Source organism: Oryctolagus cuniculus, chromosome 12 (assembly GCF_051225735.1).
Source record: "Oryctolagus cuniculus isolate XC-2025 breed Fujian yellow rabbit chromosome 12, ASM5122573v1, whole genome shotgun sequence".
Lineage (NCBI taxonomy): Eukaryota > Metazoa > Chordata > Mammalia > Lagomorpha > Leporidae > Oryctolagus > Oryctolagus cuniculus.
In genome coordinates, this window is record NC_142878.1 from 28452857 (window position 1) to 28469274 (window position 16418).

Here is a 16418-nt window from a genome sequence, read left to right on the forward strand (position 1 = left end):
GCATATTGGAACAGACATTTCAGATAATTTTTCAGAGATTTTCCGGTAATTAACAGATAAACAGGATGCACATCATGATATCCCCAATCCTATAAAATTTGCTATGGATCTAAAATATTTGAATTGACTAAAGAACAATCAACACGAAGACAGCCAGGTACACTTTATGCAACTTTGTTCTGTCATGATGGACCAGCTGCAGCTGGAATAATTAGGAAAATGTATCCCTAAATCATGAACACACACCGCTGGTTTCAAATACAAATCAGGATTAACTGTCCTGGAAAACTGTGAACATATTAGCATATGACATGTTGAAAAAAAGGTCACAGAAAAGAAAATGTACCAGAAATTGTTCAGTATTTTAAAAAAAATTCTAGATGACTACTTCCTATCTACATGATTCATAAGCTGTGGTTTCATGTCTATAAATGATAATGTCATGGAAATGAATAAGGAAATTTATTTTCCTATTTTTAAGTTTTCAGACCAAAATATGTCATGATATAAAAAGCTACTTGGAAACTTCTCTGTATATGTTTTCCTATCTTTCATTGCAAGATTTGACATATTAATATTTTTATTTTATTAAATCTTAGGCCCATTTATCCCATGTATGTTGCTACTTTTTCTAGTACATTTAATAATAGTTTAAATGATGTATTTTTTTTCTGACATGGAAGTGTGTCTTAAATATATCCTTTCTTGGTGAGTGCCTGAAGGAAAGTTCTGTATACCCTCTTGGAGTACCATTTCTCTTATATTTGTTCAGGGTGGGAAGGACTTTGTGAACATGCCTGTCTATTAATGCTATGCGGTAAAAAGGAGAATTTCTGCATCACCGCTTAATCAGACTACAGAAAGTATGGCATTAGTGTCCATACTGTACCAGAAATAGCTTCATGATAAACAGAATTTTTATCTCTGGTGTTTGATTATTAGCTGAGTAAGTTGCAATGTGTTTAACATTAGTCCCCGTGTGGAGATTGAAGGAATTACAGGAGGCAGGAGAGGTAAACATAGAAAATGCTGGTACCCAGATGTTGATGGAAAACAGAGATGTGTAATGTGCATTTCAGCTAGCCTTTCTTGTGCTCCTGTTGGCATTTCTGTTCCCATAGTTTTGCCTCTTGTTTCCCACGTGCAGCTTTTGTTGATACTTATTTAACTTCAGAGAGAGTGCCACAAATAGAATTTCATACTTGATTCTTACTTAAAGGAATAATTACCAGAAAAATAGTATACTAAGTGAACTACTGTGAATTAGATTATATTTTTCCATTGACTTACACTAATAATACAGACATGTGCCATGTTTGTAACATTTTAAATTTCCGTAGCCTCTGATCAGTACATCTTAAAACCTCTCAGATGTGTATCCATAAGAAATGACTAATCTGGTAACAAAGAGTTCTAAGGTATTAATTATAATTTAAGGAGACTGTTGTAGGGCTAATATTGTGGTGCATCAGGTTAAGCCACTGCTACAACACTGGCATCCCGTGTTGGAGTATTAGTTCAAGACCTGGCTGATCCTCTTTCGATCCAGTTTCCTGCAGTGTGCCTGGGAAGTTGGAGGAAGATGCCCTTGGCCTCTTGCTACCCACGTGGGAGACTGGAATGGTGTTGCTGGATCCTGCTTTTGGTTTTGCCGAGACCTGGCTGTTGTGGCCCTTTGGGAAGTAAGCCAGAAGATGAAAGATATTTGTGTGTGGGTGTGTCTTTCTCTGTTGCTCTGCCTTCTAAATAATAATCAAATTAATTTGTTTAAAAAAAAAAACAAAGGAATGTTCGATAATGTAATTAGAAAAGGAAATATATTCTGATAGCACTGTTCAACCCTCTATTAAAATTGAAGTGCAATCACAGACCAGATTGCTCACCAAACCAATGAATGGTCATGAGTGACTTGTGTTTCAAGTGAGTCTGAGTATTGGAAAAACCCAGTATTGGAGTCTGTGTTGTGGATCAGCAAGTTAAGACCCTGTTTGAGATGATGGCATCCTGTGTCATGGTGCTGATTTGAGTCCCTGCTAATGTGTCTGAGAAACAGTGGACAGTGATCCAAGTACTTGAGTCCCTGTTAGCCAAGTGTGAGCCCCTGATGGAGTTGCTGGCAGAGCCCTGGCTTTTGAGGCCATTTGGTGGGAGAGCCAGCAGGTTGAAGATATCTCTCTCTCTCTCTCTCTCTCTCTCTCTCTTCCTTTCTGTCTCTCTGCCATTTGAATGAATGAATATATAAATCTCTTTATAAAAACTGTATTGAAAGTCTCAAAATTGGTCAAGTCTGATCCTCACTGGACATTTGTTAATGATCACTAAATTTATGGAACCCAGTTGACCTGTGAGAAAATAACTGATATGAACTTGAACCCTTTGATGACTGACATTATTTATATCATAATTAAAGATAATTTGTCTATATAATCACTATTTTCATTGCAGATGAGTTAACTGTCTTTCACATTTCCTTAGGTAAATTAGATCTATGTTCTGTATTTTATAGACATTTTAATATACAGAATTAGCAAATATTAGGAGCCACATTGATGATAACACACCTTGATTTTGTTGGTGAAGCATCAATAGAAGAGATAAAGTGTTTCAAAATGAATATGGAGAATGTAAACAGGAAATGGCTACAGTTTGGGAAAAAATGAGAAAACAATTTCTCAAGGTTCATGTGAAGTAGTAATATTTACATTTTTGGCTTGATTCTTTGATGCTACAGCTGGCTGACCTTGACTTATGAAGTGAAAGACTTGTATATTGCGTGAGTCTAATGTAATGGAAATAGTGTTATCGTTGTTCATATAATCAAATAGAATCATTTACATCATTAAAGACTCTGAAAAAGATTTTTCATGTTTCATAAATACAATGTAATTCAGTGTAGTCTTTCAGAAGGTTAAACTGACCTGTTAAACTAAAATTAAGCTCAGATAATGGGATCTGAAGTTGATAGCATTTTAACTTAGCTACTGGAATCAAGATTCACTTTTAAGTAACCTTTATTGGAATGAATGAATGAACTCAATCAACTATAAATGATCTTTCCTTCTTCTAGAGCACTCATTTTCTTTGAGTTCCTTTTGTCATTTTTTTCAATTTTTTGGCCTGATTCATAATTTTGGGTATGTTAGTATAGATCATTATTCATATGCTAATTAGGAGTGTGATCTTTGGTTAACGTTTATATTATCTGCAGAAATGAGGTTGAATCTTGCATTTAAATAATATAGAAACTTAACATTGTTTAATAGATGATTGAATAATGATTTCCATAGTCTGTTCATGTCTGCTGGCTATTGAGATTAGAAACATGCAATCATGATTGGCATCTGGGGTTGATTCTGTAACAGAGTCAGCATTGTTAAATATTAATACTAGAAAATTAATATTAAATGAAAGTGGAAACAAGTACATAATTACTCAGCTACATTTGGGAATTCTTGGCTTAGGAAGCATTGGAAGGAAAGAGGAATTTTTCTTTCATTTTTAAAACTTCTATTTTTTTGAGGGGAGGAAGTGGGAAGAGAAACAAAGCCGCTATCTTTTCTTTCACTCTCCAAATTCCTTCAACCATTGAGATTGGGCCAGGATCAAAACTAGGAACCAGGAGCTCAATGCAGAGATCACGTGTGGGTATCAGAAATACAATTACTTGAGCCATCACCACTGCCTGCCAAGGTCTCCATTGGTGGGAAGGTGGAGTCAGGAGCCAGAAATGGGAACATAACCCAGGTACACGAATGTGAAATGCAGGTGTCCTAATGCTAGGCTCTAAATGTATGCCCCAGGAATTTATATTTGTGGTTAATGGTTGAAAGGGGATGAATGTTTTGTGGTAGCAGATTGCTATAGATTCTTTGTAGAAAAATATATTTGCTAGTCTAACGTAGATTCTAGATAATGTCATTTCTGTTCATAGAATTATTTATGTATTGAATGAAAAGTGAGTAGTTATGGAAATATATGAAAGTGCTGTCACCATTCTGTGGCCAAATGTAGTAAATTAAATTTTATGGAATTCTTTTATTGAGATGACTTTCATACTTTGGAAATTAATAATGGCTTTAAAATCTTTAAAGAAGACTTGCCGTGTAGCAACCACAGAATACACATAAAATAATAATGCCCAAGTTAATATTTACTAATAAAACATTTTTATTACCCTTTTGTACTACTGTGGAAAAATGAAATTATTTCTTAAGCATGGTTGTATATTCTGGTGGCCAGTTCAGCATACAAAACCAAAATGACATATTGTTAAACCACCCTTTTGCTTTTAATGATACAACTACTTTTTAAGATTTATTTTTTTCATTATTTAAAAGGCAGAGTTACAGAGAGAGAGGGAGAGACTGAGAGAGAAATCTTCTACCTGCTGGTTCACTCCCCAAATGGTCACAATGGCTGGAGCTGGTCTGGTCCAAAGCCAAGAGCAAATACCTTCTTCAGGACCTTCCACATACTTGGCAGGGGCTCAAGTACTTGGGTCATTTTCCACTGCTTCCGCAGGTGCATTAGCAAGGAGTTGGATGGGAAGTGGAGCAGCCGGGATTCAACCAGCTCCCATGGGATACCAGTGCTACAGGTAGCAGTTTTGATCTGCTGCACCACAACACCTGCCCCTATACCTCCCTTTTAAAATTATTTTTATATTTTTAATTTATACAAAGTAATTATACTTACCTTTGGGGTTCAGTATGTTGTATTAGTGAATATATATAACACATAGTGGTGGTGCCTGATTGGCATGTCCTTCCCCTCACACACTGCCATTGCTTTGTGCTTGGACAGCTGTCTTCATGTTTGTCATTTTGAAGTCAGCTTACTTGAGCTAATCAGCAGATCTCTTGGTTGCACGGAGATTTTAGCAGATGAAGTGCTAGTCTCTACATCCTGTAGGCACCCTGAACGTTCTTACTGATAGCTCTCTCAGTTGGCGTCACGCAGGGGAAAGCTTCCCTTTCTCTTTCTTGACAGAGGTGGACTCTGTCACTGTGTGGTATGCGCTCCCAGCAAGACCTTTAGAGAAACTCTGCAGTGTCCGGCACAGTTGTGTGTGTTGGTAGTGGTGCCAGCAGTGCCCTCCTCGGTAGATTCTTTCAGTGGGATTTGATCCCTACTTGAGATTCTTGTGTGTTAGTGTGGAATGTAAGGTAATTAAGTAATTTAATTTTTAGTTATGGGCCTTATCTCTAGAATACAGAAAATAATTCACTCAACATGCTGTTATAATTATTTCCCGGAAGTCAGTTTGTCTTCAGGAATTGATTGGATTTGTGTATTTATCCCTTTATCCATCTGCTGTCAGGATGTCAAAGATGAATTTTCTGAGATTTTATTAAATAGACACACAAGTAATGAGTAGTATCTAAGAAAATAATATTGTTAATATGAATCTTGTCATAATTCCTGTAAAACATTCTTTTTTATTATATGTGTGCAGACATTGTTGGAAAAAGGTGCCTGTAATAGGCCTGGCCACTGGATTCTTATAAGCAGGAGAAATGACTCTACTGGAGTGTCAGTTAAAAGAGATCTTCCAGAATTTCCATACACAATGCTATCTTACTTGCTATGTCAATTCGGACTCCTCATTGCTACTTAATTCATGTTTTTAGTTTTTCTTAGTTTCTTCCTTTATAAAATCTCACACTCTATTCCCTTTTCCTTAAATTTCTATTGAATGCATCTAATGTTGCTCTGTTATGGCTTTCTAGAACTTTTTTTAAAGGAAAATACACATCAGCACCTATTTTATTTTTAAAGATTTATTTTATTGGAAAGTCAGAATTAGAGGGGTGGGGGAAGACACAGCTTCCATCTGCTCATTCAACTCCCCAAAATGGCCCCAACAGACAAGACTGGGCGAGGCCAAAGGCAGGAGTCAGAAGCTTCATCCAGGTCTCCCACATGGATGCAGGGGCCCGAGAACATGTTCCATCCTCTGCTGCTTTCCCAGGCGTGTTAGCAGGCAGCTGGATCAGAAATGGAGCAGCCGGGACAGGAACCAGTTCCCATATAGGATGCTGACGCTGCAGGCGGAGGCTTATCTTGCTACCCACATCACCTGCCCCTTAGCACCTTTTTTTTTTTTTTTTTTTTTTTTTTTAATTTCCACATATGCATTCAGCTTTGTGAAAGTAAGGTTTGGAAATTACTGCATTAATGTCATCAGTGTTGAAGAGACAGACTACACCGTCTGATAAGCGAGTCTTCATTTAGTCCTCAAGGAAGTATTATGTGATGCGGTCAGTCACCAGTTTCTGAGCGGCAGCTCATTTTCTTGCAGTGAATTCATAAGAAGACTCTTTGCCCCAACTCTGTGATTTCTTTGGCATCCCGGATAGTGTTAGCTTTAAATGAAATGTTTTCAAATGACTAGGGTTGATTGCTCGCTCTGAATGCAAACCATCACTCGGGGAGTCAGTGAAGTCCACGTTTTCTGCGAGTGGAAAGGTGATTGTAACAGTGACAAGCACAGAAGGAAAGAATTCCACCGTTGTTTGTGCTAGCAGACCCCGAGAGTTTGAAGTCCCACAGTTTATGAGTAGCAGGTAGGCTCACTGGCTTTTTTATTGTAGGCATTCACTTGGGGAATAGATTTTTATCCTGCTGTTGCCACACCATTGCTCATTAGAGCAGGCATCATTGTCTGAATTTTAGGAGAGAATTAAAAGTTGACACATAGAGGCCTTCTTTGTTAGAATCGCTGTAGAAAACAGCCCTCCCACAGATGGGCTGCCTGTGTTTTCCCTTGATAATAATATATGGAGATGGTAACCATTCTTAATGCTAACAGAATTTTCATTATATAAATAGCATAAAATAAAAACTAAAAAATTCCAAATTTTATTGTGCAAATATTAAAAAGACAGAATATTATTTGGATTATCAATGTCATTTGCTTCTGTTATTCTGACTGACTACTGGTTTAGTGGTTTTCTAGACCACTATGGTTTCCACCAAATAGATGGGGAATAGAGAGTAAAAATGACAATCCCCCCCAAAAAGGGGGGGACTATTTAGGAAATAGCACGTTTATTCTTGTCAGTTACTTTAACTGTTAATTCTTTGGGTAAAATATTCAAGGATAAAGTGAAAACTAAAAGCAACTAGGTGAAATCTTCAATATGTGCCAAGAAAAATCACCATGAATTCGTTATAAGTCTAATTTAATACACTCCAGATATAAAATTGAAGACAGAAAAACGTTTTTAAGTTTTCTAAATGCTCATTCTCATTAAGGTTATAGTGGTTATTTTATTTATTTATTTATTTATGTGCTTTGCACAAGTTTCCTTTATTGTTAGATCCTGTTGGTGCTCAAGTCACCCTAACCTAGCAAGGAGCTTATATTTTTGTGTATCTTTAACTATAATTTTTTTAAACAAAATTTGCAACAAAATAAATGGTAGAGCTGGTATCATAATTCAGAGTACTCAGAATGGTGTACAGGAACCACATTTCCTAAGTATATTGTTTGGTCATTTATTGGATCAAAACTATCATATCGTTTATTTTTTTTATTTATTTATTTTTTTTTTATTTTGACAGGCAGAGTGGACAGTGAGAGAGAGAGACAGAGAGAAAGGTCTTCCTTTGCCGTTGGTTCACCCTCCAATGGCCGCCGCGGTTGGCGCGCTGCGGCCGGCGCACCGCGCTGATCCGATGGCAGGAGCCAGGAGCCAGGTGCTTCTCCTGGTCTCCCATGGGGTGCAGGGCCCAAGCACCTGGGCCATCCTCCACTGCACTCCCTGGCCACAGCAGAGGGCTGGCCTGGAAGAGGGGCAACCGGGACAGAATCCGGAGCCCCTACCGGGACTAGAAGCCGGTGTGCCGGCGCCGCTAGGCGGAGGATTAGCCTAGTGAGCCGCGGCGCCGGCCCTATCATATCGTTTATATGAGTCACCTCCTATTAAGTGGAAGTAAATGCTACAGTTTCTACTATTTATAATCTGTATGTTTATCTGAGCATATTTTTCCCTTCTTGTGCAGAGATTATCATCTTTGGTTCATTATGCACTCTCAGTATGGTTCCACAAGTAGCTGCTTTAACTTGTTTGCTAACTTCCTTAAGAATCTCTTACATGCATTTCCTGAGGAAATTTCCATTAAAAACTAGAACTTTGACCATTACTTGTTGGTACTTCTGTGCTGTGTCTTCATTCCATTTCTTCCCTGTATTCCTGTTTGGTTTATTCTTTCTTATAGTAATACATAGGAGTTGGCAACTTAACAGCATGATGATGCCTTTTAATTTGATATGTGAACACAGTGCATGGGCCACTTGATCCACTAAGTCAAGGCACTAGTCAGCTTATATATCATGCTTTGCAGAGTTGAGTTTGTAAGCACATTGTACTTACTGTAGTTTTAAAATTTAAAACGTGCTATTCTCCTTCTGGCCAGAGTGCAGCCGGTCTTGGTTTGAAATATTCTTTGCCAGCTGACAACACACTTCATAGGATGACCTAATAGGTACACTACATATACTTTCACACTTAGAATGCACAGTGATCTCATCAGGTAGAGAATGGCACCTAGAGATTGCTCAGAGAGCCTCCAGGGCTCTATAGCATTAAATAATTTCTAAAGGTGATACAGACAGCTTGTACCACCAAAACAGTCATTCCTAATATTTTCCTAATGTCACAGTGCTCCAACGGTAAGGAAATGCTTGTATAATGCATTAAAATAAATAATAAAGTAGATAAATTTGGATTGTTATAAAAAGAGATAATTTTCAAGCCAACTTATTCACAAAAAGCATAAAGACAGAATTGTGACAGTGGAGATTTTTGAAGTTATGTTCTAAAATAAGGAAAAAAAGAATTCTTGGAAAAGCTAGATTGATAAGCTAATTGTGAATTCAAAAGATTTATGAAACAGCAAGGGAGGGTTACATGTTTTCTACTTATGATGCTGCTTTGAAATTTAGAAATAGGCACCCATTAAGTTTTAAAAGTAACATTCAGAGTTACCAGGCTCAAATAATTATGTGATACTAATTTTCATTCTAATCTGTGAAGACGTCATTCAAATGATAAGAAGGTGCTAAAAACATGTGCATACTAACAGCCAAATACACAATTAAGAGAATAATAATGAAAATTTTCATTTTCTTTGAGCCTTGTCTGCTCCAGACTCACTTTCCTTATTCCATATAATGTAAAATTCTGTAGATTTGAAATACAATTTTGTTTCATAGATGAGAGAATTGACACACAGATTTTTCTGCTAACCTGCCCATAGTGCAAGTTTTGAACATATTATTCTCTACATTTGTTTTTAGGGAACAATATTAAATCCCCTTCAAGTCGTGCATAAATGTCCTAACCTCCTTTCTGATTGAATGTGACTCCCTGAATCTCTGTTGGGATCATCCATTATAATGTGACTGAACATACTTCAGGAAGATTGGAAAACAGCAGAGTTGTATAAAGCATCTCTGTCCCTTGTTTGGAACATGGTCTATAAAGTGCATGTTTTCTCAAGTTTTGACATAGGAAGAAATAATTGAGATGAATTGAGTGATCATTGAAACTGAGCAGTTATTTCCTGTAGTTACGGGAAAAGACTTCTGTGTCTCTAATCTTGTAAATTGATGAAATCACAAAGCTTCTGAAACACATTTGCACATAAAAGTGATAAAGGAAAAGGTGTTAATTTGGCAGCCCCACATCAAACTTGGGTAGCTGTTTGGACTACTGAAATCTCAAGAGCTTAACATCAGGCATGAGAGCAAATTAACATGGTGTGTTGAATCCTAGGAAGTTTCAAGGAGACTTTCAGTCATGTAACCCTTCCTAAAATCAACCGATATCTCTGTACTTTGTGATGAATATGTTTACTGCTTCATAAAGCATTGATTTATGAATCATTTCTTTTGATTGACCTGTTGTCCTCAAAAAATGCCCTACTAGAGTCCAGCATTGCGGCTCAGCAGGTTAAGCTGCCACCTGCCATGCCAGTATCCCATAGGAGCACCAGTTCCAGTTCCAGCTGCTCCATATGCTATCCTGCTCCCTGCTAAAGCACCTGGGAAAGCAGGAGAAGATGTCCTTGGGGTGGGAGAAGTGGATGGTGTTCCAGGCTCTTGGCTTTGGCTTGGCTCAGCCCTGAGTGTTGCAGACAAGAGATCACTCTCTTTCTCTAATTCTTCTAACTCTGCCTTTCAAGTAAATACATTTTTGTTAATGCTTTCTTGGATGGATTTGAATGTTGCCATTTTTTTTGACAGGCAGAGTTACACAGTGAGAGAGAGAAAGAAAGGTCTTCCTTTTCCGTTGGTTCATCCCCCAACAGCTGCTGCAGCCAGCGCATTGCGGCCGATGAGTTGCACCGATCCAAAGCCAGGAGCCAGGTGCTTCCTCCTGGTCTCCCATGTAGGTGCAGGGCCCAAGCACTTGGGCCATCCTCCACTGCCTTCCCGGGCCACAGCAGAGAGCTGGAATGGAAGAGGAGCAACTGGGACAGAATCCGGTGCCCCTACCTGGACTAGAACCCCAGGTGCTGGCGCCGCAGGTGGAGGGTTAGCCTAGTGAGCCGCGGCGCTGGCCAAATATTGCAGTTTTTGTCAAGCCTGCAAATTATCCCTTTATAATTCCATGAAATATGAAAATCAGGGGCTGGCATTGTAATGTAGTTGGTAAAGCCACTGCCTGCAACAATGGAATCCCAAATGCGCACCAGTTGATATCCTGGCTGCTCTACTTCTGATCCAGCTCTCTGCTACTGTGCCTGGGAAAGCAACAGATGTAGGCCCAAGTGTTGGGCCTCGACCCCCTATTGGAGACCTAGAAGAAGCTCTTGGCTTCGGCCTAGCCCTTGCAGCCATTTGAGGAGTGAACCAGCTGTTGGAAGAGCTCTCTGTCTCTCCCTCTCTCTTACTATAACTCTGCCTTTCAAATAAATAAATAAATAAATCCTAAAAAAATTTGAAACTCTGATTGCATTGTTTTGTGTTTATTTGTGTCTATGAAAGTATATTTGAAAATATGCAATCATTCATTTTTAAATCATGGCCTATAACTTATTGTTAAAATATAGCTTAATAGTATAAAGCCAATACTTTATTTAAAAAAAAAAACTCAAATTACAGAGTGAAAAATCTGTCAGTCTAATATGTGACCATATACCTACTCTTCATTTTGAGATTTCTCCTACACATGTACCATGGAATCTTTAAAGGTTTACTTATTTTTGAAAGAGTGATAGAGAATGAAGAAGAGACAGAGAGCTCTTCCATCCATGAGTTCATTCCCCAAAGGTTTGGGCCAGGCCAAACCTGGGAACTCCATCTAGTTCTTCTACATGGATGGCATGGACCCAAGTTCCGGGGTCATCATTCGCTGCCTTGCAAGGTGCATGCACAGGAAGATGGACCAGAAGTAGAATAGCTGGGACTGGAACCACCACTCTGATATCGAATGTAGGCATCCCAAGGCATGGGTTAACATGCTGCACCATAACGCCTGCCCTGATTTCTTTGAGAAGTAGAGAAAGAGACATCTCAACTTCTGGTTCACTCCCAAATGCCCACAATGTCCAGAACTGGACTTGAATCCAAAGTGAGGAGCTTGGAAATCAATCCAGGGCTCTCATATGGTTAGCAGAGGTTTAATTTCTTAAGTATTTACCACTGCTTCCAAAGATCTGTATTACTAGGAGCTGGAATCAGGGTCTGGTGCCAAGAATTGAAACCAGGTGCTCCAATGTGGAAAATGGGCTTCTTAGCTGGCATCTTTTAAAAAAAATTATTTATTTGAAAGAGTTAGGGAGAGACAGATGGAGAGATCTTTTCCTTTGCTGGGTCAATCCCCAAATGACCACAATGGCTGGGCCTGGCCCACGCTGAAGCTAGGATCTTCATCTGGGTCTCCCACGTGGGTGCAGTGTCCCAAGTACTTGGGCCATCATCCGCTGCTTTTCCTGGGCCAATAACATGGAGCTGGGACAGAAGTGAAGCATCTGGGACACGAACCAGCACCCATCTGGGATGCCAACATTGCAGGCAGTGTTTTCACCCACTGCACTGTGAGGGTGGCCCCTTCAGTGGCATCTTAACTGTTAGGCTCAATGCCCAAGAGGATGACATAACTACTGGCTAGGGCAAGTTTGTCTTAAGGGTTTTGACACCAGTGGACAGATAATAGGTGCACTGCTCACCACTACTGATCAGTTAACTGAAAAATGCTGAGGACTACTCACATTTCTTGGGGGCTAGAATATGGCCTTGGCACTTGTCTTTATAACATCATGCTATTTAGAAAATGGAGACTCGAGAACTACTACAAGATGAATATAGATGCCAACCGCTCGCTGCCTGCTGAGATCTGCTAGCGTGAGTGGAGAATACAAAGGAGTACTTATAGGAAAATGAGATAAATATGAATATGTTAACAGATGGAGAGCCACTGTGATTTTGACTTCTGGGATGTACTCCCGAGTGTTCAGCTTTGTCTGTCACCATCTGTACTTCTCTGTACTTACAGGATGGACCTTGATGCTGTGTAAGACAAGATTGAGAGTGATTATGTGTTGCAACTCTTTGAAAGGAGGGTCTCAGATCAATAATTACGATGATTTTTTTTTCAGTTGAAGCCTCTCAAAGATGAAGGTCAGCTTTGGACTCGAGATTGATGGGGCAGGAGGAGTGAGCAGAAATGACAAAAGAGTCTGCAGCCATCATGGTTATGTAGACTGTCGGTCTGCTTGAAGCAGGCTCTTTATATCAGGGCTTCTGATTGAGAACTTGAGAATGGCAGGACAATTTGGAGAGGGAGGGAAGAAAACAATGTGGGATATATGAAATGTATGTTTGTCGAAAGTCGGTGTGACAAGAAGTGGCAGTAAACAGAATTAAGCAAGTTTTGACAAAAAGACTTGGACGGGAATTTAGAATTGTGTTAGTGGGAAAGAGGAGGTCGCGAAGGCACTCACAAAGGTGCACTGTTAGGGTTACCATGAACTGAAAAAAAAAATGGTAAATGGAAAGCAAGTATTGTCTTTTTTTGTTGTTTTTAAGCTTCAATGTATGTATAAAGTCTCAGTCCATTATTGCAAGGGACAGATTAGAAAAATAGCTGTTATAGTAGCCACTCCCTCCTGCCTCCCTCTCTCCCATCCGGTCTTATTCCTTTCCTTCACCCCACACCAATTCTTCAGCAAGTACTCTTGACTGTGTGTACTTTGAGAGTATGAGCATATCTAGAATCTGACTCGTTTCCCATGGTCTGTGCCCCGAACTTCATAGTATAAGCCTAGAGAGCCTCTGTAGTCTCTGCTGACTCCACCTTACTTCCAATACTTTGTCACTGGAACAGTTAGAATGATTGTTAGCAGGTGGCCAATACTATTGAATGAATAAATGAATGAATGAAGAAAGACAAAGATCATGTCTTTGACACAGGTTTCCTTTATTATAGCTTAGGAACTTAGATTCCAGTTAAGTATTGTCAAATAAATTAAAATGCATAAAAATCAGAGCTATTTAGATATTTCAGTGTAAATGAACTTGAGGGCATGTTTACCTTACAGAGACTTCCCTTTGCTGCCCTCTTCCTAAACCTGTATCACTCCTGAGACCTTGTGATTTGCGTCCATACCTGGGTATTACAGCATTCAGAGATAAAGCTAAATAATTTGCTTTTCACCTAGCAATTATATCTCCAAGAACTGATTCTGATGCCTACTCATAGTTGTAAACCCACGATGAGTTCTAGCTAGAAAATGTAGGTTAAGTCTTCAGAAATTGTCACTAATTTTATTAGTAATATATCAAATGAAACTTATATTAGACTCCCTACATGTCTCCAGCATTAAGATTGATGTATATTACTGTAATTTTTTGACTTTTTATTTGACAGTTATATGGTACCTCAAAATAGGTACTTGAAAAAAGTAGAGGGAAAAATGGAATTAAAACCTGCTTATTTTTGTGCAAAAAATTATTTGAAATCACTGTATGGTTTTTTCATGATATGCATTTTCTGTGCTTTTTGAAGGCCCGTTATCCAATACTCCTTGAATTTCTTGTCATCAGAATTAGTTTTTGGTACTTCCTCTGAAAGCTCTGTATTTTGGGTAGTATTTTGATTTTCACTAACACATAAATAAGCCATATAGAATATTTTTGATTACACAGTGTCCAAGTCAAACATAAATGTTTTCTGGATGATAAATGTTTCTCTTTGACCTTCTACCTAGAATAAATAACTAATCAATGCATCATTTCTCTTTGATTCTTTAATTTATCCATTAATAAAAAGGAGTTGAGCCAATTTATCCACAGATAAGTGATTATAATACCCTGGGATAATTTTATTACTTTTGTCTGTAGGCAAAGCTTGGGTGTTTCTGAAGCAAAATTTTCCCAATTTGTATTAAGACACAAAGAGACATTATACAGGCAGTTCAAGATGTTAGTGTTCCTTACAACTCATTCCTTCTTGGTTGTTAATATGTTGGGTGAGCTACCTTGCATCTGTAAACCTTATTCTGCATTACAGACAGACCTAATCATTTGTAAATTTCATTTCCCATCAACTGGTTCATCATGTGAACATTGTCAAACAAGGCTGTGATAAACGACTCAGATGCTGATTTCACAGTCTAAGTTGAAAATGGTTTCTTCTCCCTGGAAATGGTGCTGGTTCTTTTCCAAGTCAGATTTCTTCCTGGGATTATCTGTGACTTTTTTGTGATAAAGGAGTATAAGAGCAGGGCCAGTGAGGCTGCTACCTCTGCTTAGCATCGCACTAACTTAGGCAAACAATTGTACCTCCTTAACTCTGTTTGCAATGGTAGTGTCATTACTTGTGTACATTTTAGTGATGTTAGTCATTCTCAAGTGTTAGCATGTGCTCATGTAATGATTTCTAATTTCTCAAGGTTTTTTTTTCCCACTTTCTTTCTCCATTTCTACTCATACAACATGAATATTACCATTATAACAGCAAGATAATTATTACTATCAGAACAATTCTCTGGGGTGCTTCTCCCTATCAGTGTAAAAATGAATCATATGATCATCCTATAGTTTGAGAATTTTTATAATAACACATTTTAATTACTATAGGAAAATTTACAATATCTCATTCTTCTTAAAGGATCCTATTTAGGCACACTTTCCCAGTTTTCAATACCTTGCTTCAGAATCCACAGTGGATGTCTGGGGACAAATTCTGGTGGATGTAGTTGATGTATTCTTTTCTGTCTTATGAACAATAGTTAGAAAATGAACTGCATATTCAAAGGTTGGGGAGAAATATAGGAAAATATTTAATAAAGGATTATTTCTCTTTTTTTCATTGTATGAGTATCTAGGAAAGAATCTATTCTATATTTTTTGACAGTGAAAGATTCTTGTTTGTTGGTACTTGCTGCTCAAAATAATTCTTAAAATCATTTTTACCAAGTGATAAGAGGAAGTAGAAATGAATATTACTGCTATTGGTAAAAATAATTTTATTGCAGGTAAGTGGTGAATATTACTTTCATAGTACTTTTCCTGTTTAGGCCTAAAAGATGTGAACTAGGAACAACATGATTAAATAAAGTAGTCAACTAATGTTTAATTTAAGTATCACTAGAAAGTATTTGATAGGAATTGATGCAGTGTTATGATATAGCCAATATCTTCTCTGAAAATATTTTTCTTTGCATGTTATTCAATTAATTTTACAGGACTAAAGGTTGATTACTTTTTAACAAGATGCTCATTGAAAGTTTTAAAATAAATACTAAGGAAATTATTTGATTTGAAATAGTTTCTAAACAACAGCAACATTTTTTTTTTTCAATAAGGAAACTTCATCACTTATAGTATTTATGCCCAGTTCAGCACATTCAGATGGGAAAGGATGAACCTAGAGGGAGAGGGGACAGAAGAGATGTTCTTGTATGGTTTTTGAAGACAAGATGTGACCCTGAGGTGAAACAGTGGCAGAGGAAATAGAGAAGACAGAATGGATGTAAGAGGAATTGTAGAAACAGGAAGCTCCCAACAGGTGGTGCTTCAGAATGATCCCAAGGCTTTCCTGTGCTTAGAAGGTGGGGGGGGGGGGGGTAGTATCACAGAGACAAGGAATATAGGGCATCTTACAAATAATTTCTGATTGTAATACCTGGTTTCTTAGGCTATTTGGATTTTTTCCTTACTCATGAGATACTGAAGGTTTACCCATGATTATTTAGGAAAATATTTCAGTAAACAAAATATTTACATCATTAAGTCTTTACATCATCTGTGTGGGGCAATCACTGCTTCTATGAGACACTGTATACCTATAAAGGCACCAAGGTGAGGTATTTAAGTTTTCTTTTTATAGATTATAGCATTAATAGTGTATTCCTCATTAAGATCTCGCTTTTGAAATTACTCAAGCCTTATTTGAAAATGAAAT

At 38.0% G+C, this 16418-nt stretch overlaps 1 protein-coding gene across 5 annotated transcripts in view; it reads left to right on the top strand.

Moving 5' to 3' along the window:
• The window catches only part of MDGA2 (MAM domain containing glycosylphosphatidylinositol anchor 2), an 891422-nt gene that overhangs the window by 183156 nt on the left and 691848 nt on the right, over positions 1 to 16418 (top strand). The window contains exon 4 of one of the 5 annotated variants that reach the window (XM_089309287.1): positions 1550 to 1682. The exons of the other annotated variants lie outside the window; for them this stretch is intronic. Coding sequence (XP_089165413.1) covers positions 1583 to 1682 — 100 coding nt within the window. The 5' untranslated portion in view covers positions 1550 to 1582. The remainder of the gene's footprint in view (positions 1 to 1549; positions 1683 to 16418) is intronic. 5 annotated transcript variants of the gene reach the window in all.